Below are 23,420 nucleotides of genomic sequence, written 5' to 3'. Positions count from 1 at the left end.
TTTCTGGGTGGTGATAGATTCAACATTTTATGCAAGCAGGAATCCTATTGGGTATATGGCAGTGTTTTTCAACCAGGTTCCCCGGGAATCCCTAAAGGATTCCCTGCAATCTTCTGGTCATTTGAAAATGGTATCAAATAGAGAACAATTTATAATGCACTAGCTGAGAGACCCGGCGTTGCCCGGGATGTAATGTTCCCGCTCCCCTCTCTCTCCTCTCTCCTCCCCCCTCTCTCTGTTTGTCCCCCATTCACATCAATGCAGTCCCTCCCCCTCCCTCCTTTACAGCTTCATGCAGTGTGTGTGCGTCAGTCAGTGTGTGTGCGCGCGCGCGTCTGATCACAGAGTTATTAGAGATGGCGCCAACATTTTGATATGGGGAACTTACCCTGCAGAATACATACAAAATTAATATTTTATACAGTAGACCTCTTTTTTTTAATTGTTTATATATAATGTATGAACACTATATCATCATGTCTACTGCTAGGACTTTGCATTATGTAAGACCGATCTTCAAACCCACCTGCTTAACGAAGCATATGAGTAGCTCCGTGGCTGATTCTATACACCTCACGCATCGACCATGGCCCCCCGCAGACGCACTCACCTGAACACCCTCCTACTGTCTCTGTACGTTCTTCCTATCAACCAATTAGATTGTAAGCTCTTCGGGACAGGGACTAAATGTTTTATGTCTGAAACGCTTCTTCCCATTATTTATTTGTTATTTATATGATTATGTCACGTGTATTACTGCGGTGAAGCGCTATGTACATTAGTGGCGCTATTTAAATAAATATATACATGCATGCAAACGAAGGAGAGGGTAAGTATGGTATGGTACCTTTTATTGGACCAACAAGTAGTTGATATGTTACAAGCTTTCCAACCTCTCAGGGTCCTTCATTGGATATATGTAGATGGGTCTTTAATATGTATCTAAGTATAACTAATTAATTATGCAGGAGCTATCTGTTTCATATAACCCTTTAATTTGTAGGTGTTCTATTTTAATTTGTTGCATCTTTACAAATGTCCTTTTTCTATCTAATATTTGTATGTATATTACTAACGTTTTGTTATGCACAAATAGCGCATACAATTTATGGTCTGTATGCTTTTATTTTGGTCTCTCCTACCATTGGGTATCCCTGATTGAGTGTTTTGTCACTATGACAACCACATACTATATACCCACGGTAGTTGGCCAATATAAGGCTAACTCCTGATGAAGTCACAAATTGTGACGAAAACGCGTTGGGTTGTTGTAGAACCACACTGCCCCTCTAGTCGAGAGAGCCGCTGGTAGTTTTGAGAGATGCTCCAATCGGAAGTGGAAGAGGCGGGGGGATAAGCTTCGGCGATGCGTACACTGCGTAAAGACAGCAGGAAGTCTCTTTTTCCCTGACATTCTCACCAAGAGAGCTCTTACCGCAAACGCCTGACTTATGAGCAAGTTTTTAACCTGGGTTTGTGAGTGCATCCTGTTTGTTTTGTTTCTTATTTAATAAAATTGTGTTACACTATGGAGCGTTTGCTTTTATTGTTTGTTTTCCAACTGCTGTATACTTCTCTTATTCCTTCACCTGCTGTCTCTGTAAGGCCGCGCTCCATGGTGGCGGTGGCGCTACGTGCGCGCGCGCACTTCTGTGACTCTTACCTGATTTCCTATTGGAGTTCCTCAAGTGCCTGCTGCCCCTAGCGGCGCTGTAGTGCGTCGACGCTGCTACATTTTGGCCCGACAAGTAAATTTGTGATTTCGGGGATGCAGTCGCGTGACGTCCGCATCACGTGAGCTGGTTCAGCCAATGAGGGCGAACCAGCTCCGTGACGCGTCCGCCAAGCCCCCGATCGCCTCCCCAATTACCTGCAGCCTAGTGCACACATCACTGGGGCTGCAGGAATGCGCGTGCCGCCACCATGAGTTCGGCCTATGTCTCCTAACTTGCTACTTAGATTGTAAGCTCTCCGGGGCAGGGAGTTCCTTTACTATTGTCTGATTTTGTTTACACTTTTATTATAACTCCCTGTACTGTATTGTCTCTTGTACATTGGGGTGTTAACTAACTGAAAATGTACATACATAGTCTGCTTGTGTGGATCATATACCGTATGCAGTATCCTATCCATATAGACAGGGGGTTTCTCTGACCCATGATGGATTTAGTGTGTGTGGTACGCTGGCAAATTGCTAGTGTTTTGTTCCCTATAAATAGCTTATGGTCAGTTGTTGTTACTGGTCATTTACTTGCGTCCAGTCTCCTGTAATATGGCTGATTTCCCCATATTGCTGCAGTGGTATAGTGCATTGATGGCATAATATCGTTTTTGAGGGATTGTTGACTGCTACTGATCCTATAGCACCATATTTCCCCTCTCTCAGTTCTGGGTCATAATGTAGCACGGTGGTCATTTGCAGAACCATCCAGCACCGACATCTGGTAAAAAGATTTGTAATTCTGTAATATAGACTTGTAAGAGGTCTTTTGGATGTGTGCTGATTGGTAATATTGAGCCATGGAACATAGCACACTTTATTTATAGCCTCTTGCTTCGTATTGGCTTATTAGAAGCATATTTGGTCAATATAATGTTATTTTGTGTACAAACTTTAATTCAGCTTCACTTAGTAGAGAAACAGAGATACAACAGAACACTGTAGGAGCGAGTTGAGATAATGCACTTTTAATGGGGTGCTATGAACCATACCAGACAACAGGGGTCAATACAGGATAGGTACAGAAAGCACTCAAGGAGGAATCGGGTGGCAAAAGATAGGGGTACAATTTACACTGACCCAGTATTCAAAACATTGAAGGAGGACTACGAAGCCTTAATTATGCTCGTTACTCGGTTTACAAATACTAGACGATCTCTGCTTGTCGGAGCCTGTATTTATAATGCCTGCGATAAGCTCTGCCTGTTGTAATATAATAAAAAAACCTCTACTACGGGAGAGGCAAATATGGAGACACGCCAAGACAATACAGTGTTCTACCATAGAGAGCTGGGTCAGGTGTCTGATATGGAGCCAGAACGTCCATCCTAGCAGCAAGAGACACTCGCTGTAGTCCCTGGCACTTCTATATTGGAGATGCGCAGCCATGGGGGGAGGGTGGTTGACCGTTCTGAACCTTTGGCGGGATCTGCCCTTTCGGTGATGAAGGGGAGAGAAATTTAAAGCAAAGAAAAAGTCCCTGCAAAGGGGTCACCAACAGGAGTTTAGATATGTTATGTTCCACTTTACCACTGGTGTCCAACCCAACCTCCAGATACAGAAGTGTACAGTTTGACTCTCACATGTATTGTACCTGGATGAATTACTGCCCTTTTTGGCAAGAGAACACAAGGACAAGCACTCCTTCCGCTTTGCATCGTACCCCTTCCCAACACCCCTTTTAAACAAGCCACAGATGGGGGTCATCATAGACAATCCATGTAATAAAAACACTATTTACAGAGCCTTGGGTCAACACACACAACCAAGCAAACGGTCAGTAAACAACATACAGTACAAAGAGGCTGGTAGCAAGGGAAGCATTGTGGGATTTTGATCTTGCGATGTTCAGGCAACACTTTCAAGCATTTCTTAAACATGAGAATTCTCTTTCTGTAATATTGGCATATGTCCTGGTTTAACGAGACTACTTTAGTGGGCACGTTGCATTAGAACGACCCTACGGTGTTTTGAGTGTGGGTTTTTTCCCCTGTGTTATGTTCACCCTATTAGAGCAGGAGGCATTAAAAAGGTAAGACCACGAGCAAGCTACTTCTCTACTCTGCTGTGCATTACTTATTCATAGGGACCTTTCACAGACAGGGTTGAAATACTTCTATTTATGGTCTTCTAGGCAAGACCATTTCCAATGGCCGGTTGAAAGATAGTGTAGCATTTGAAACCTGTCCAGGTGTCGGTTCATCGACTCATCTGTCAAGTCTGCTATTTTTGAGGTGGTATAATTTCGAACTATTGAAAAGTGATTTTATATTTTCTGTGCACCAACCAGACTGTCTCTTTAACAAGGAGTGCCGGCTGCTTGTGACTTTCATTCTTTATTTCTAATTCCGTTTTTAATCTCTTGCTCTAGTCTAGTGTGTCTTATTATGCCGTTGTCCAATAAATGGCCAGTTCTTATGGTCTCAGCCAGTTCTGGGCAACCTAAGGCTGCGTCCGTACTCCGCGCGAGACGCTAACAAAAGGCCGTACCTCTATGAGGCAGGCCATGGAGCGCGCGCGTTTGAAGCCGACGAGCGGGTCACACGAGCAGTTCAGCCAATGAGGGCGAACCGTTCACGTGAGGTCACCGGCACGCCTCCCCGCCGCTGTGGATCACAGGCCACAGATCGCTCGGCGGACTGGCGCGCGTGACGCCACGCGCTCCCACTCTATCCGAGTCCTAAAGACTTCCACAGATGCAGTACTCTCCTACCCAAAGAAATGCCTGTGTTCCTTCACCAAAATAACCAGCCCAAATGTTTAAAACCAGCTACGAGACGTTTCTAGCAACACGAATATATCAATAAAAAATAAGCTGAACTAAGTCATCATATAACACATTACACAGATTGCAGGAGCTACGGTGCGATCCCAGAAGGGTTTATGTGGGATCCTCGGTTGGCCCACAACTGCCGCTCCATAAATTCCTTAGTGCAATAATAATCATTCATTCATGTGAGACAAGGGACTCCAACTGGCATTACCATCTTAATTTATATGGTTTAAAAATAAAATATGCTAGGGGCATACTTCTCAGGAAGATTCTCTAGCCGTGCGATCCATTTGAATGATTTCCTATGAATTTCATCGATCATGTCGGTTATGTCATGAAGGTGGAAGAGATTAAGGAGACATGGAGTCGGACAAGAATGGAGGAAGGGGTGGTGAGATGGAGTGAAGGATGACACAGAAGTTGCATCTAAATAAAGAAAATAAATAGTTTTGTTTGCTGCTTTCAGGACTTGGCATGGAAGTTTGCGGCGATGGCTTCTTATCCGGACATCTCCTCTCGCTGCTCCTTATTCCTGCGCACTTCAACGGCGTGCAGCTCCTATAAGATGTATAAACGGGGATTTACAGGATGAGAAAAAGAGGGATTTTGCAATACATTTCTCTAGGTGTAAATAATTCCCACCTCAACACATCATGTGTAACCAGTGTAATTGGAAGATAGTTGATGGGGAGTGATGGTACCTTGAATTGGCTCTCTGATGATTAAGAATGCTAGCTTTTAGGATAAACAGACCCCCCTGTAGGATGGTGGACATGTTGGGGGTTTTTTTGTTTGCTAATACTGTTCCTACTCCTACCTGCTCAGGCAAATGTTATACAAGTAGCACACTTAAATAGTGCTTGCAGTCTGTGCTCTGAACATAGAAAATCCTATACTATTACAATCCCAAGGGTGCAATCGAATTCTTGGTGTTTTAGGCACTGCTCACAAAGTAACTCTCCGAAAGGACACTTGAAGCTGTAATTGGTCTCAGACCACGGTCTTCCATTGCAGAGACGTAGTAAAACTGTCCCAGATGCATTCGGGAGCTGCTATGTCTCAATGTCATTGGTAATCGCCCAATATTGTTCTTGGACACAGAAGGGGCAGAGACTTTTATGTTGCTGATTGTAATGTTGTATACCACACAGAGAACCCTGCATAGAATGTAGGGCAGAGCGGATTCCTACCTTCTCATGGAACCGCTCCCTCAGGGCAGCCAAGTGTGCTTCACGGATCTCCTTGCTCAGTTCCATCTTGTAGTTCAGTTTCTCCTCGGCCATCCGGCTGAAGTTGTTGTTATCCTCTATCGCCTTGTGCAGCACCTCTTTCTCGTGCTCCCGCTTCTCAGCCAGCTGCTTCAGCACCTGAGCCTCCTGAGACTGAGGAGGTAAAAGACATTTAGAAGGTTCTTAGACATTTAGAAGGTTCTATGCCATCTTTGACACTGCAGGTCCTTGCCAGCACCTTTGGGGGTTGGCATGATTATCTGATATTTCTAAAGAAGGGGAGATTTTAACCATCACTTAATAACCCAATAAATGGATACATAGGGAAGTCCATTCCAAGAGGGAGCACAATAGAAGATCAGGCTCTAATTTGAAGGGATTGGATCGGGATATAGAGGAAGCGACTTATGAGAAGGCAACAAATGAAAGGGTGAAAAACTGTAGCTGAAGAACAAATCTGGAGAAACAAAGCAGCTGAACAAATTAGGGAATTATTCTGTACCACGCTAAACCTGGGAGATTCCAAGAATATAAGAAAAACATGGGCACTAGAATATTGACCGCAGCTACATTTGGATGGACATCATTAACAGGTTCTTTTTTGATGGACATAATCGGGAAGGGCAGGTATTTGGTGACATATCGAGCATGGATACATTTGATTAAATGTTTCTCAATGCGTGTAGGAGAATTTGCATCCCAGGCTCCTCTAATTTATGGATACTTCACCAGTGAGATCCCACACCTGGATTGAGGTGATGTCCTTGTGCCCCTTGCAGTCTAAATCCTCAAAATGTGCAATGCATGTGAAGCCCAATGCAGCAGCCGAGGATTCATCTTAGCTCTATTGAGCCCAACGCATTTGATGGATAATTGGCCAAAGTGTCCTCATTTTCCAAGCTAAGGCTGCCGCTGAGTGCGCCAAGCGCGCTCACTTAAATTATAACAAATTGGTACGGCCACGCTGATGCGGCGTGTGCGCACGTGTACGTATGCTCCCCAAAGCTCGGCGCTTGGAGAGACATGGAAATTTGATTTCCAAGCGCTGAGAATGGTCACATGACCCTTCTGTAACCAATGAAAGTGCACCAGTCACAAACACCAATCACAGCAGCCTTTAGCCATCCACCCGCCCCATCCCTTAACCCCCCCCCTCCTGTTCTAAAATTATTGAAGGACAGCCGCGCGTTCATGCTTGGAGAGTTGGTCACGTCACCGCTCTCAAGCATGAGCGCGCTCAGCGGCAGCGTGGCCACAGCCTAGAGCTGCACTTATAGTGCTGGCGAAAGCGACGCGATGTCACGTCAAAACAAATGCATTGCCGCAGTTGCGTGCGCTTGTAGTAGGCGCGATGGCTTGGTCGCGATCGCTGGAAGTCTTCTCAATTTGATTTTTCCAGCGACCATAGCCTGACGTCGCCGGCACTATAAGCGTAGCCTAAGATGTCAAAATGAGAGCCATATTCGACAAGCAGGGGGGGGGGGTTCTTTCATATACAGATACCTTCCTCCTCTCCTCTGCAGCTTCCAGCCTCTGCTGCAGCTCCTCCAGCGAGACGTCCCTCTTCCTGGGTGAAGTGGTGAGAGGAGCACTCTCGGGTGACAGGTCGGAAGGTGACTTCAGGATCACTTCAAAACTCTGCCCCGATGCCCTTTTATTCAGTTGCTTCACCTCCATGTCTGGAGGAACAAATATATTTGTGATTGCAGAACTGGATGCACTAGACACACAATATATTATGCATGTGTATATTAATTTGTGCCAATGTAAGTGTTACTGTGAAGGTGACCTCAAATATATGACTGTAAACTAATAAGCCCCAGTACACAGCCAATATGACAATATTTGATTAATTTCCATTTGTTTTGGGTCATTTAGTTGAATCCTTTGGCCCCCAAAAATTCAAGCATGCAACCACACCAAGGTAGACCCAAATGGATTGAACTAAATGACCCATATTTATGAGAAGAAAAAACATATAGTAATGAACTGAATAATTTGTCATGTTGGATGTGCATTGTTTACTGCTGTATATTGTTACAGGTGAAGGCAAAAAAAAAATCCTCCCAGTGAAATATTATCCAATGATGTCTCACAAGGGGGGAAATAAATTCCTTCCTGACTCCAAATATTGGCAACCAGACTTCTCCCTGGATCAGCATCCTTCCCATGTTCACTTATTTGGCATATCCCTGTATACCTGTTGATCTAGGACTCACACAATTCTTCCGTAATGGCACACGACAACCTAATCTACATATTCAGACCTAAACTAGCTTTGTGACATTTTCTGAGGACAATTACAGCAAAGATAAGAACCACAGCAGAGGAAAGCTGTCCCCACAACTCCTGAAAAGCGGCTTCTCTTTGTCACATGTCATCGGGGGATTAAACTACTTAAGGATGCTTAGTAGTGACATGTAAATAAGCACACGCAGCATGTCAGACATCACCTCTCCATTTTGAATGCTGCCTAAGGTGATACAGAGTATGCCATGTGGTTTCTCTTTCAACTTTTTTAGTTAGTTATTGGCCAATTACATGTTCTGATTGGTTGCGCCGTTTAGTCCAAACAGGCCTTAAATTGAACCAAATAATGGCTCCACTAATACTGGTTTTGTAGTGTTCTGCTTAAGATCTCTGGAACCCATCACTTGTGTATTGTGACTTTGTGAACCCCCAACTCCCTTATCCTATGCATGTCAAAATATTATTGCTTGGGTTGGGCTTATATTTTCTTCTATATTCATACATTTATAATGTAACATTTAATAACATTTTGGAAATGTTCAAAAATATGGAGAGAAAAAAATTGGGGGGGAGGGGGTGGGGGGGTTTGAATAATAAAATATTAGCTATTACCAAATGTGGTCTCAAGGAAGCCATGGTTATCTCTCATGGACACCTAGCATTCAGTAGAACATAGGTTGAAAACTACTGTGTAGTGTATAGGGCTTAGCTAATGGTCTCTAAGAACCCCAAACTCCAGTAGAAACAATGCATATGATGGGAGCAGAGCTGTCTACAGGCATACCCCGCATTAACGTACTGTGACAAACGGCTTACTCCGGGGCTCCGCCGTCTGTCCGGGACTGTTAGAACACGGTCTTTTAGGGTAGGTTAAATGATGAGACGTCACGTACTGTTCCTTTAAACAGGCTATGCCTGGTTTATTCAGTCCCAGGCACTGAGACTGCCACAGTTTAAACAGAAAACAAAGCCAAACAAAAAGCTGCTCGTCTGAGCGATAACTTAAACTTAGATGTCCCTGACTCAGAGTTGGAAGTGGCTTGTCCACTTCCACCAACAAAATAAGTACCTTTGCAGTCTTTAGACAAACTAACAGAATGAATGAAGCGATTTGGGAAAGAGGCTTTCTCACCCCTCTGCAGTTCAGCAGCCTTCCAGGCTCTTGGGCGGGGCCCAGAGGAAACAGGAAACAGGTCTTATATACCTGAACTCTAATCAGCATGACAGGTGACAGAAAACAGGCAGCAGACAAACTGTGGAATGGAGTGCCTGTACCACGAGGCTGCCCTGTTCAGCTTAGACAGGACAGAAACTGTTCAGTATCCTGGGAGCCCTGTATATGGAGTTTATTACCAACCCCTGGTTTCTGTCACATATCCTCCCCCCCAGCTCAGACCTCGAGGGGTGAGCGACCATGGATATTAGGGAGTGCATCCTTGACAACCCGTCGGCATTGCCATGTTTGTGCCCCGACCTGTGTTCCACAGAAAATTTAAAGGGCTGTAGGCTTAGGAACCACCTGGTCACCCTAGCGTTCTTCTCCCTATTTTGACACATCCAGGTAAGGGGTGCATGATCTGTGACCAATCGGAACTTTCTCCCCAACAGATAATACTTGAGTGTCTCTACAGCCCACTTTATTGCGAGACACTCTTTCTCGACTATGGAGTAATTTTTCTCCTGGGGATTTAGTTTCCTACTTAAATAAAGGATGGGGTGCTCCTCCCCTTGAGACTCCTGGGAGAGTACCGCCCCCAGCCCTACCTCAGATGCGTCGGTTTGGACTACGAACTCTTTGGAGAAGTCAGGTGTGACCAACACTGGTTGGGCACAGAGAGCTTCTTTCAGGCTTCTAAAGGCCTGTTCGGCTTCGGGGGACCACTTTACCATTAGCGGTCCTCTTGCTTTTGTGAGGTCGGTTAGTGGGGTTGCCTTAGTTGCAAAATTGGGAATAAACCTCCTATAGTAGCCAATTAACCCCAAAAAGGTCCTTACTTGTTTTTTTGTGACTGGCCTTGGCCAATTTTGTATCGCCTCTACTTTGAGTGTTTGTGGTTTGAGTAACCCTCTACCAATAGAATACCCCAGATACTTGGCCTCCTCCAGACCAATAGTGCATTTAGCGGGGTTAGCAGTTAGTCCAGCAGACCGAACTGCGTCGAGCACAGCTTGGACCTTTGGAAGGTGGGACTGCCAATCTTCACTATGGATTACCACATCATCCAGGTAGGCGGCAGCGTACCGAACATGTGGTTTTAAAATTTTATCCATCATTCTTTGGAATGTGGCGGGAGCTCCATGTAAGCCAAAAGGCAGCACCTTATATTGAAAGAGGCCGTCTGGGGTTGAGAAGGCTGTTTTTTCTTTTGCCCTTTCTGTGAGGGGAACCTGCCAGTACCCTTTTGTTAGGTCTAGGGTTGTGAGATATCGGGCTTTGCCCAGTCTCTCTACAAGTTCATCCACCCTGGGCATAGGATAAGTATCAAATTTTGACACCGCGTTTAGTTTCCGGTAGTCATTACAAAACCTTGTTGTACCGTCTGGCTTTGGGACTAAAACTATAGGGCTGTTCCACCCACTTTGGGATTCCTCAATTACGCCTAGTTTTAGCATTTTTTTAACCTCTAAACGTATAGCCTCTCTCTTGGCCTCTGGGATTCGGTACGGTTTAAGGTTAACTCGGACCCCCGGTTCAGAGACTATGTCATGTTTAATTACGTTAGTTTTACCTGGCTGTGTAGAGAAGATTTCTTTGTTCCTTCTCACTAAACTCTGGACCTCTCGTTTCTGATGCACGGACAGTGTTTCAGCTATGCTAACCTCTGGGTCAGTTTCTTGATTCTCTGACGGACCTGGGGGTACTAGGGTTAACAAGACCTCTCTATCTTTCCAGGGCTTGAGTAGGTTTATATGGTAAATTTGCTCAGGTTTCCTCCTACCTGGCTGCCTTACCCTATAATTTACTTCTCCCACTCTTTCCAAGACCTCATATGGCCCATGCCATTTAGCAAGGAATTTACTCTCCACGGTGGGAACCAGAACTAGTACCCTATCACCTGGAAAAAAAATTCTGACCCTAGCACCCTTATTATACGTATTCCTTTGTGCTTCTTGAGCTTTCTCCATGTGTTCCCTCACTATGGGTAGGACTGCAGCAATGCGGTCCTGCATTTGGGCAACATGCTCTATTACACTTCTGTAAGGGGTAACCTCGTGTTCCCAAGTTTCTTTGGCTATATCCAGTAAGCCCCTTGGATGTCGGCCATACAATAGTTCGAACGGGGAGAAGCCTGTGGATGACTGGGGAACTTCCCTAATGGCAAATAACAGGTATGGTAACAAACAGTCCCAGTTTTTCCCATCCTTATCGACCGCCCGGCGTAACATGCTCTTTAAGGTTTTATTGAACCTTTCCACTAAACCATCTGTTTGTGGATGATAGACTGAGGTTCTGAGATGCTTGATTTTTAGGAGTTTACATAGCTCTTTTGTTACTTGGGACATAAATGGTGTTCCCTGGTCAGATAAGATCTCTTTAGGAATTCCGACCCGGGAAAACAGAAGTACTAACTCTTTTGCTATGTTTTTAGCAGAGGTGCTACGTAGGGGAACTGCCTCCGGATATCGGGTAGCATAATCTAATATTACCAATATATGCTGATGTCCCCTAGCAGACTTTATTAGGGGTCCTACTAGATCCATAGCAATCCGGTCAAATGGTACCTCTATTATGGGAAGGGGTACCAATGGGCTGCGGTATGCTTTGAACGGGGCGGTGATCTGACATTCTGGGCATGAGGAACAATAGTTTGTAATTTCTGCCAGAACCCCAGGCCAATAAAAGCTTCGGAGAACCTTTTCTTTTGTCTTTTCCACCCCTAGGTGTCCCCCCAATGGATGACTATGTGCGAGGTGTAATACTACGTTACGGAATGTCCGTGGTACCAACAATTGTTTAGTTGTAACTGATTTTCTTTTATCAACCCGATATACTAGGTCGTTCTCTACCTCGAAGTAGGGGTAAGCAAGTGACCTATCTGGTTGGCCATGAGTACTATTCTGGTCCCGTATATTTCCCCTTGCTACCGCTAATGTGGGGTCCTCCCACTGGGCCTTCTTAAAACTCCCAGGACTGACCTCTAGGTCAGCGAGGGTCTTATCCTGTACTGGGGTGGTAAGTGCCTGATCAACATCTTGATTTGGGGTATTCCCTACCAAAGTAGTGATGGGGAAGGGAATTTCACAGCACTCCTCCTTTTCCCCCTTCTTATTTGGGCCCTCGTCAACCTCCATTTCTGAAAAAGGGAAAGGATTTGTTTCTTCTAACACTTCGTTATGGTCTGCTATTGAACTCTGGGCGCTATTCTGAGCTGGGGACCACATTTTTAGAAAAGGGGGAAAGTCGGTCCCTATTAACACATCATGTGCCAGTTTGGGTACAACACCCACCTTGAAATCTAAAGAACCAAATTCTGTTTCAAAAAAAACATCAACAGTGGAATATTCATGATTATCCCCATGTATACAACAAATTGCCACTCTTTGTGAACTGTTTACCTGTTTCTTCTTAATGGGCAATAGGTATTCGGACACTAGTGTGACCATACTCCCAGAGTCAAGAAGTGCCCGAACCCTCTTACCATTAACCTTTACAAATGCCCACAGATGGTTATTCAAGGGGTCCTCTGGGCTAGGGCCCATACATTGGGACAACAGCGAATAAGGTTCCACGCTGTTGCATTGCATGGGCTCATCATTTAGTGGGCAGATTTTTTCTGTGTGGCCCCTCTCATGACAATTTACACATTTAGGTACATAGTCTGTGTCCCACTTAGAGCCTTTTCCCGGCTCCCCATGTTGGCTATTGCCCTTAGTGTGCGAACCACTGTTGCTGGAGCGGCGTGAAGGTGGTCGCCGCTCTTCAGCGCCCCTTAACCCCGGTACCCTTTTACCGTCTCTGGAAGAGTCCTGGAACCTCGGATAGTGGGGTTGCTCCACGACTGTGGGTTGCGGGTGCTCTTCTGCTGCACTGTACCTTTCTACAAGGGCCACAAGCTCATCCGCATTGTGGGGGTCACTCCGACTGACCCAACGGCGTAAGGCAGAGGGAAGTTTCCTCAAGAACTGGTCCATGACCAACCGTTCCACGATGTGGCTTGCTGAGTTGATCTCGGGTTGTAGCCACTTCCGGGCGAGGTGGATGAGGTCATACATCTGGCTTCGGGTGGCTTTATCCATCGTGAAGGACCATGCGTGAAACCTTTGGGCACGAACAGCCGTGGTTACGCCGAGGCGGGCGAGGATCTCGAACTTCAATTTTGCATAGACGTTAGCTTCGGCTGGCTCTAGATCAAAGTAAGCCTTCTGGGGTTCGCCGCTTAGGAAGGGTGCGATTAGACCAGCCCACTCAGCTTCTGGCCATCCCTCTCTCTGTGCCGTGCGTTCAAACGTGAGAAGATAGGCTTCCACATCATCCGAGGGTCCCATCTTCTGAAGGTAGTGGCTTGCCCTGGTCATTTTCGGAACTGGGGCTGCCTCTGCCAGTGGAAGGTTACTGATAGTCCCCCTCAGGATCTCGAGTTCCTGCTGTAAGCCCTGAGCGAACCGCTTTTGCTCCTCTCTCAGCAGGCGGTTTGTCTCTTGCTGGTTTGCATTAGTCTCTTGCTGGGCTATTAACAGCTGTCGCTGGGTTTCACTCGCCTGTTGCTGGGCTTCATTCGCGTCTTTCTGGACAGCGACATTGCGTACCAGCGCACTCACCACGTCTTCCATCTTGTTTGGAGAGAGAGAAAAAAAAACCTTCTTTTTTTTTTTTTTTTTTTAAAGTTCTTTAACCCCCAGACCTTTCAGTGTTCTGCCCGCATTCTCCACCATATGTGACAAACGGCTTACTCCGGGGCTCCGCCGTCTGTCCGGGACTGTTAGAACACGGTCTTTTAGGGTAGGTTAAATGATGAGACGTCACGTACTGTTCCTTTAAACAGGCTATGCCTGGTTTATTCAGTCCCAGGCACTGAGACTGCCACAGTTTAAACAGAAAACAAAGCCAAACAAAAAGCTGCTCGTCTGAGCGATAACTTAAACTTAGATGTCCCTGACTCAGAGTTGGAAGTGGCTTGTCCACTTCCACCAACAAAATAAGTACCTTTGCAGTCTTTAGACAAACTAACAGAATGAATGAAGCGATTTGGGAAAGAGGCTTTCTCACCCCTCTGCAGTTCAGCAGCCTTCCAGGCTCTTGGGCGGGGCCCAGAGGAAACAGGAAACAGGTCTTATATACCTGAACTCTAATCAGCATGACAGGTGACAGAAAACAGGCAGCAGACAAACTGTGGAATGGAGTGCCTGTACCACGAGGCTGCCCTGTTCAGCTTAGACAGGACAGAAACTGTTCAGTATCCTGGGAGCCCTGTATATGGAGTTTATTACCAACCCCTGGTTTCTGTCACAGTACGCAATGGACCGGAGCATGTATGTAAAGCGAAAATGTACTTAAAGTGAAGCACTACCTTTTCCCACTTATCGATGCATGTACTGTACTGCAATCATCATATACGTGCATAACTGATGTAAATAACGCATTTGTAACAGGCTCTATAGTGTCACCGCTTGCGCACAGCTTCGGTACAGGTAGGGAGCCGGTATTGCTGTTCAGGACGTGATGACAGGCGCATGCGTGAGCTGCCGTTTGCCTATTGGGCGATATGTACTTGGTCGCGAGTGTACTTAAAGTGAGTGTACTTAAAGCGGGGTATGCGTGTAGTTTGTTGTCATTAATAGGATAGTATTGGTATGGAAATAGACACTGGAGACCTATTTAGGATCTGGACGTTTGAACTACAGTATTTCTAGAGTCATATTTTTTGTAAAGAGTAGTGACTGGGAGTCTGGTCAAGGAGAATGAACTGCAGAGTACCCGGTGATGGAAAGACAAACAATGAGAAGTCACTCACCTTCATATTCATAGATCGTGTTGGGATGTGGCTGGGAGTAAAAACAGGAACAGATCAGCGACAGCATGGAGAGTTCCTTCATCTTCTCCTTGTAGGCTGAGAAGAGAAGAGTCAGCATCCATTACCAAGTGAATGATTTCAGATCTGGCAAGTGCACTACACATTGATGCAATCAGCACTGCATCCTGCCCCATCGTCTCCAGCCCTGAGGACATGCAAGGCTGAGCAGGTATTGCACAAGGTGTAGATAAACGTTTATTCTAAACCCCACTGAAAAGGCAACAGGGGACCTAGACAGCGTGTTCATTGGATATGCCCCAGGAGATGTATTATTAAATAGGCACCACCATGTCTACAGCAAATTATAGTTTCTTGCTTGATGGATGACTCGCACATGCTTTGCATATAAATGTTGTACATGCAATAGAAAAGTAAAGCAGTGTTTTTTTTTTTTTTTTTTATCAATGGTTATCTTTTTTTATTAATGATCTACATCAGGGGCGGCCACTCCAGTCATCAGGGGCCACCAACGGGTAAGGTTTTCAGGATATCTCTGCTTCAGCACAGGTGGCTCAGGGTTATCCATAAAAGCTGGCCTGTTGATGGCTCTTGATGACTGGAGTTGGCCTCGTCTGAAACTACATCAACAATAAACCCCATCAGGGTAACACTGTACATCACAACAAGATGTGCACACTGTATCTTCTGAGGTTGGCAGTCCAAGTCTTGTGTGGAGCTGGTTCACTATTAAACTGCATCACAGTTATCAGTCTGGACTACGCATGTTAAATCAGTAATAACCGACCGGCAGGGAATCTACCACGTAGACTATGCAGGGGATTCGTAAACGGTCAAGATGTCTTCAGCCAGTATTGGGCATTGTGTGGGTGCGAAGCATGTAGTTGATCCAGGCAACGCATCGTTTGGATGTGCTGACTTTCATTTGGCATCTTCCCATACTTGGGTTCTAGGAAGCCAGACATGTCACTGAGGGCAGGGGAGCCTTGTTTCCACATTAGCTCTCCTAATGAGCTGGTGGATGTGTTTTTGTGCAGCCTTCCCTTATACTCAAGGGAGCAGCAAGCCAAGGCAGGCGCCAGCCATCACATTTAATTAACAATCACCAGACACACCAAGCAATGGGCAGCTGGCAACAGATGTGTGAGATTCTGTGATGGGTACAGAGTCAGGAAAGGGAAGACGGTTGTTATGTGTCTAACAGCATTAACCTAACCAGACTATTTGCCTGAGCTGACAGTGTACATGTGGGTCCAGTTTGGTATACTGTACATGATTTATTTATACACTGGTGCATACATGTCATATATTTATAGCAGATGTGTCACCAGAATTAATATGAAATAGGAATGTGATCAATTAGCTGAACCTTGTTGTGAGTATAAAAATAACGAAACAGAAAACGATGTAATTATAGCTCCTGTAATACAAAATAAAGGTCATCGTTGTATCTTCTCACTTGCCACTGATAGCTGTTTAAGTGTGATTGAGCAAAGGGCGTATGACTGAATGTCTATGCAATTGCACAGCACTGTGTATATTTAGGATTATAGTGTATATATGCAGCCCAGTTGTGGCATTGATGTGTTTGTAAGCACCGTATACAGAATCCAGCTCCTGCTCAATCCCATCGTGCAGGAACAAAGAGCAGAGCCTATAGGACCACACCCTCCCTGCCTTGCTCTAACAATACAATGATGCGCGGTGTGATGCTATAACCAACATAGACACTGGCAAAGCATGCTCTTCCATGTAATATCCACATACAGTTAAGCACATCAGGAGGTGGAAGGAGAGGTGCTCAGTGTCACTCTATCTCTAATGCACAGGCTGCATAACCACATCACATTAGGACCATTTGACATGTGCTGCTTAGCGGGGCCTGCAATGCATTGTAGCCTCGCCCTGTCAGCTTAGGGGTTACATTGCTGAATAATACAGCTTTTTCTTGCATGCTGGGGGCGTTGATTGCGAATTGTGCTATTTTAAAGTAAAAATGGTATAAGGATATTTCAAATAAAATAGGCAGCTCTTCCTCTAATGGGGAAGCAGCACTTCTAATGCTTGGTACAAATCTGACACACACACACCAGTTTCTTTACACCTTGCAGATATAGCACAAAAGGGTGAAGGTTTTTTTTTGGCATCGCAGGAGGCCTGATCAGGGCGATCTGTTTTTGTCACAGACCTCCTGCTCCCCTCTTACCCCCCCCCCCCCCATACCACCACTTGTGGAAGAGGGCAGCTGCTGGGGTTAAACTAGCTTTGCAAAAGGGGTAAACAGTCCCTAGAGGTGTGTGTATGGGGAAGGGGGAGGAGGGAGGGGGGGTTGTCATCATGTCTTCCCAAAGATGAGATTCCTTGCAAGAGATGGAGGAGCCAGTGCTACATGGAAGGAAACCTCAGCTGTGATTACTAGCACCTTCTCCAGAAGGCATGTGACATCCAGTCAGCAATATGCACCCAGTGACTGAGGCATCTGTCCTATTTTGCTTCCCAGGCAGCTGCATTAGAAAGTAGACACTCCCATGCAGGTCTCCATAGCCAGCATAAGAGTGGGAAGCTCGGTATAACATTGTGTTAATCCCTAAATAAACCCCACTCAGTAAATCTCTGCCAGGCCTTGCTGGCACTGCAGGAGTAACCCTTTCACTGCCAGGGAGGCCGGCGACGCATTGCCAAGCTGCTATGTGGCAGGGAATGGCTGGGGTACTCTGGTGCTAAGTGAATAATTATACGCCCCTACATACCCCATATACTCGGCTCAATGCACAGGTCCAATGTGTGGGTTCATGCAGTGCTTCATTTTATAGGTTGTTACTCCCATAAAGCTGTAACGCACACACACGGGCCCCCAATGTAGCTGTAGTAGCTGTAACACACACACATAGACCCCCAATGCAGCTGTAATACACACAGACCCCCAATGCAGCTGTAAAACACACAGACCCCCAATGCAGCTGTAACACACACACAGACCCCCAATGCAGCTGTAACACACGCACACAGACCCCCAATGCAGCTGTAACACACACACACAGACCCCCCCAATGCAGCTGTAACACACACAGACCCCCCCCCCCCAATGTAGCTGTAACACACACACAGACCCCCAATGCAGCTGTAACACACACATAGACCCCCAATGCAGTTGTAACACACACACACAGACCCCCCAATGCAGCTGTAACACACGCACACAGACCTCCAATGGAGCTGTAACACACACAAATCCCCCCCATGCAGCTGTAACACACACACAGACCCCCCCCCCCCCAATGTAGCTGTAACACACACAGAGACCCCCAATGCAGCTGTAACACACACACACAGACCCCCCAAAGCAGCTGTAACACACACACAGACACCCTCCCCAATGCAGCTGTAACACACACATACACCCCCCCCAATGCAGCTGTAACACACACACAGACCCCCCAATGCAGCTGTAACACACACACAGACCCCCAATGCAGCTGTAGCATACACACACACATACCCCCCAATGCAGCTGTAACACACACAGACCCTCAGTGCAGCTGTAACACACACAGACCCCCAATGCAGCTGTGGATAAGAATGCAATCAAACAGGTAAATAATAAGTACTGGAAATAAGGATTTTCTCTAAAAAAATAAGGGTGTATTGATGAGGTGCCTGTTGTGAGGGATGTCACATAAAAAAAAATATCCTATGGTCAAGACTTTAACCAGGAAATGTGTCAGCTATTGTGGGTTCAGGCCAGCAACAGATATATACCAGGGGAAAAGTGTGTGGGGTGGTGGGGCCATGATGTGGGAGCACCTATAGACTGACATATCAATGTGAGCAATGAGAAGGATAAAGAATATGTTCTGTAAGAGGCATGTATATACATATATTATATTCATTGTATGTATATATATATATATATATATATATAATAATATATATATATATATATATATATATAGTGCAGAATATATATATGTGTATATATATTGTGCGTCTACTGTTTATATGTATGTATATATATATATATATATATATATATATATATATATATATATATATATATATATATATATAATGTTAATTGCATGTATTTATATAGTGAAAAGATTTTGCTTGACATAAATATGCGACGTGTATGTGTGTGTATGTGTATATATATATATATATATATATATATATATATATATATATATATATATATATACATATATACATATATACATATATACACACATACATACACACATACACACACATATATATACATATACATACACACATACATACACACATACACACACATATATATATATATACATACACACATACATACACACATACATACACACATACATACACACATACACACATTGCATATTCATGCTATAATTTTACCAACCCCTCTCCTCCCAAAACATGATTAATCTCAGATAAGTGAGGGTTTTTTTCTGCAGGAAATATCCTGATAAAACACACAATAGGAAGAAACACACCAAAAAAAAGAACCCCTCAATCCTCCCCTGGGTTTATTTAGTGGGTGATTCCCGGTTATATAATTTTTCAGTGTCTCTCCCCCTCTCGCAACCACCACACCCAGCAATCCACAGCACAGCTTCCAGAAAACATACAAAGACAGGCATTCAATGATTAAATCTGGGGGCTTCCCCTATGGGGGGTGGAAGTAGGGGTGCGGTGGGGAGAGGGGTTTATACATTATTACATTATGGTAATGACTGATTTTTTTATGTACAGCACCCCCACCCAAAAAAATAGTCCCTGCACTCCTGGCTACACATATAAATCACCCCATCAATAATCCAGCATCATGTTGCTCGGTATGTACAGCCATGGGGGGAAAACAGGCTATAGACCCTGGGAGGTGGGATAAATCCATGCCCTGCAGTCATGGACAAGGCAGGAGAAGTGCAGAGCCAGGAGAAGGGGGCTCTTACCTGACACAGTGCTGGCCATGGTGCTGAAAGGCTCAGGATGCTGAGATGCACAGGGTGAGGGATGGGCTCGTTGTGTTGCCAGAGTGCTGCAATGCTGTGGAAGGCAGCTGACTGGGAAGGCAGAACAAGTCCCTGACTCAGCTCTAGGGGGATCCAGGCAAGGGTGGGGAGGAGAGAGAGAGAGAGTGATGGGGGAGGTGGTGGGTGTATAAGAGAGAGAGAGAGAGAGAGAGAGAGATGGGGGTCAGTGGGTCAGATTCATAAGCAATGTCAGCAGGGGGGTGCTGGACAGTTCCAATAACCTCTCTCTCTTGCTGGTCTATAAAAGAGGGGAAGAAAATGCAGACACACCCAATACTGCAGCCTACCCCTCCCCCCCTTAGTAGATGAGCCCTCCCACCCCCCCAGTACATGATCCCTCCCCCCCCCCAGTACATGATCCCTCCCCCCCATCGCTCCACGTTTTATGTGACTCAAATGGAAGAGCCTTATCTTTGTATATATATATATATTATTTATATATATTATTTATATATATATATATATCACACACACCACCTTGCATGGTGTTCATTCTGCTTGTAGAGATCCAGTGGATCTCTTTGTCCTGTCAATGGATTGCTGGGTAATTTTGTAATTATCTGTGATTGGTGTGTGATTCTGAGGTTTCTTCGTGTATCTTGTTCAGCTCAGCGATGCCTACCTCAGATGTGTGATGGCTTCTGCAGCTCACGTGGAGCACTGTGTGTGGAGAACGTTCTTGTTGGGTCTAATAGAAGGTGACACAACCCACAGGGTAGCTGTATATTTTATTTCACTCATATGCATACAAGTGAGATCAATACACATGTTACACGAACATCAGCACCCAGCAAGCAGAATCTGGCCCCATGAACAATGTCAACCACCCTGAGCCCCTTTCCCCAAGAAGCCTACCCAATCAGTATAATCCCTGCGTATGTAACATTAGGAACAATTCGATTTTTCTCTCTTCAATAAAATGATATTTATTTATTTTTTGTGTTGGTTATTCTTTATTTATTTGGATTTCAGTTAAGTTCCAACATTACAAAGGTGGACCACACCTTGATTTAGTTTTGTTGTTGTTTAAACATTTTTTTAATACATTTTCTATTTTTCTACAGATTTTCTTGATTTTGTTAATTAATGGTGCAAACTGTCCTAGGACCAAATGAAACCAATCGTAGTGATATGTTTAATAGTTTAAATAAAAACAAATATGACCTTTTTAAACTATTAGCATCTTCATACTAACCCCACCCATGTGCTCTGACCAGCTTCACCTTATCTCCCTTAGGCCACGTCCATGGATAGTGCTTGCGGGCAGAGGCGCGCTCAGGCGCGCTTCCGCTCGGCACTGAGCCCCTACAGCGCAAGCGCGCGGAAGCGTAGGTCTTAGGAAAATTTTACATTTTCCCGCTTGCCGGAGCGCAGGGCCGGTCACGTGAGCGGTTCGCCCAATGAGGGCGAACCAGCTCCGTGACGTCACTGGCCCACCCGCCGACACCCCCCCGACACGCCCACGGACGGTGCGCTGTCTAAGGCCAGGGAAAGCACCCGCTTTCCCTCAGCCTCAGCGCGCCTCCGCCCGCCAGCAATAACCATGGCCGAGGCCTTAGGCTTGTTTAATAGTCCTCGCTGCTGCGCGTGTGTTGCACGTTTAGTTGTTAGGGTGCAAGCGGTGCCGCGCACGGTTAGGGGGCATGACTCTGACGTCACTGCGTTAGGCCGCGCTGTGATTGGTTTGCAATTTTATTGTAATTTCCCTGGTCTGCCTCGCCACCGCTCACGGATGTGCGTCCCTAGTATAGAAACGTCTGGCTAACACAGCCAATTATAATTGACGTGCGCGCACTATGTTACACGCCTTATGATAAGACTGATTGTACGCTCCTGTACACACATGAGTGATCCACACTCCCTGCTGCATTTGCTGTGTCGCTGGATGAGAAACAGCTGGTTGAGGCCCTTTTTTAAAGATACACTTATCAATAAAATTATTCTTTGTAGATTATCTTGGAAAGGAATGTAACATTATCTCTCTCTTATCCTGCCCCCCAGGCTCTCTGGGGCTGTGACATGCAGGGGGTGTGCATAAATGGTCAGACGTTTGTGGACACAACACAACAGCACGCCCCCTCCTGCTATGCTAGCAACCCCAGGCGAACACGTGACCTGCCCCGGGCGCACTGCCCCTTTAACAAGCCTGTGATGCTGTGTGCAGGGATTCTGTCCTTTCCCCTGCTGTCAGTCCCCGGGAGGGGGAGGTCGCGCACGCACACGCGCACGCAACGGGGCGGTGTGACGTTATCACGTCCTCACGTTAGCGCGCGAATTGTAAACTGACGGGGGAACCCGGAAGTGAGAGGCAGACGGGGCCACCGGTGCGTGAGTGTCACCTCTCCCCCGGAAGTAGGGGGTCCCGGTTCCAGTCCCGGAGATGCCGCTGGTCACGGTGTCCGGTCTCACCGTGGACTTCCCGTTCCAGCCGTACAAATGCCAGGAGGATTATATGAACAAAGTCATCGAGTGTCTGCAGAAGGTACCTAGGGGGGGGGGGGGTATTAATAGGGGGTCCTTCCATGGGGGTATGAATAGGAGGGGGGCCTTCCCTGGGGGTATTAACAGGCCCCCTTCCATGAATGAAGCATGTCAATAGCCTAGACTCGGGAATACTGCTCCTCTCACCCACAGAGGGTCTTACCCACCATCAAGGCCAGGCACTGCCACCCATTGTACTTTCTCCTTCCCTTATCTACTGTCCCTGTACGTCTCCCAACATCCCACTTAGATTGTAAGCTCTGAGGGGCAAGAATTCCTATCTGGTGCCTGATATCTGATGCACATATTGTATTTAATGCCTTCTATTCATTTTGTAAAGTATTGCGCTCATCCTGCTGTATAAATACAATTGTACATACAAGACCAGTCATATGTGTCATTGTGTGTGTGTGTGTGTGTGTGTGTGTGTGTGTGTGTGTGTGTGTATCTCAGCGCATCCAAGGTGAGTTGTTGAAAGTGTATTTAAAAACAAAGTATCACAAATTTACAGTTGAAACTGCGACACGTCGCTCGGTACATAGATCCCGCAATATAAAATGGAATTTCAATTTGAATTTATTTTCCCCTTATGAGATATCATTAGATGTGTCACTGGGGTTTTGTGTTTGCCTTCTTCTGGATCAATGTACGGATATAGGATAAAGTATCTGTCATCTAAATTTAGCATAGGTTGAACTTGATGGACGTCTTTTTTTCAACCTCATCTACTATGTAACAGAGACCCTGCACATTGGTCTCCAGATTGACCGACAAGTAAACAATCCCACAGTCCACAGCTGATCCATTAGTCAGTGTAAGGATACAGACATCCACCTCTACGCGTTTCGTATGTGATAGTGCTTCATCATTTCTTTATTCATGTCTTAATAAATACAATAAATATGAAAATAAGAACATATAAACTTAGTTATATAAATATATAAGCGTGCAAAAAAAATGTATGTATTT

General features: G+C 45.5%; 2 protein-coding genes across 2 annotated transcripts in view; one reads left to right on the top strand and one right to left on the bottom strand.

Moving 5' to 3' along the window:
- Positions 1-2,672: 2,672 nt before the first annotated feature.
- On the bottom strand, positions 2,673-20,209 carry STMN3 (stathmin 3). The gene is made up of 5 exons (XM_075571694.1): positions 19,890-20,209; positions 14,926-15,021; positions 7,226-7,401; positions 5,684-5,875; positions 2,673-5,051 (listed from the first exon to the last, which is right to left on the bottom strand). Exons 1-5 carry the CDS (start codon positions 19,906-19,908, stop codon positions 4,992-4,994), a joined length of 543 nt encoding a protein of 180 aa, XP_075427809.1. The 5' UTR covers positions 19,909-20,209; the 3' UTR covers positions 2,673-4,991.
- Positions 20,210-22,147: 1,938 nt separating this feature from the next.
- RTEL1 (regulator of telomere elongation helicase 1) overlaps positions 22,148-23,420 on the top strand; it is a 46,806-nt gene continuing 45,533 nt past the window's right edge. The window contains 1 exon segment of the mRNA XM_075571199.1: positions 22,148-22,452. Coding sequence (XP_075427314.1) covers positions 22,351-22,452 — 102 coding nt within the window. The 5' untranslated portion in view covers positions 22,148-22,350.

This window comes from Ascaphus truei, chromosome 15, assembly GCF_040206685.1.
Source record: "Ascaphus truei isolate aAscTru1 chromosome 15, aAscTru1.hap1, whole genome shotgun sequence".
NCBI lineage: Eukaryota > Metazoa > Chordata > Amphibia > Anura > Ascaphidae > Ascaphus > Ascaphus truei.
This window is presented reverse-complemented; position numbering and strand designations above follow the sequence as displayed.

What these genes read in the sequence shown, in the direction of transcription:
- STMN3 (XM_075571694.1), bottom strand. An exon ending in CTGCAGAGGAGAGGAGGAAG is followed by an intron (nt 5,876 to 7,225) that starts GTATCTGTATAT and finishes TTACCTCCTCAG; the next exon opens with TCTCAGGAGGCTCAGGTGCT. An exon ending in GGGAGCGGTTCCATGAGAAG is followed by an intron (nt 5,052 to 5,683) that starts GTAGGAATCCGC and finishes TACATCTTATAG; the next exon opens with GAGCTGCACGCCGTTGAAGT.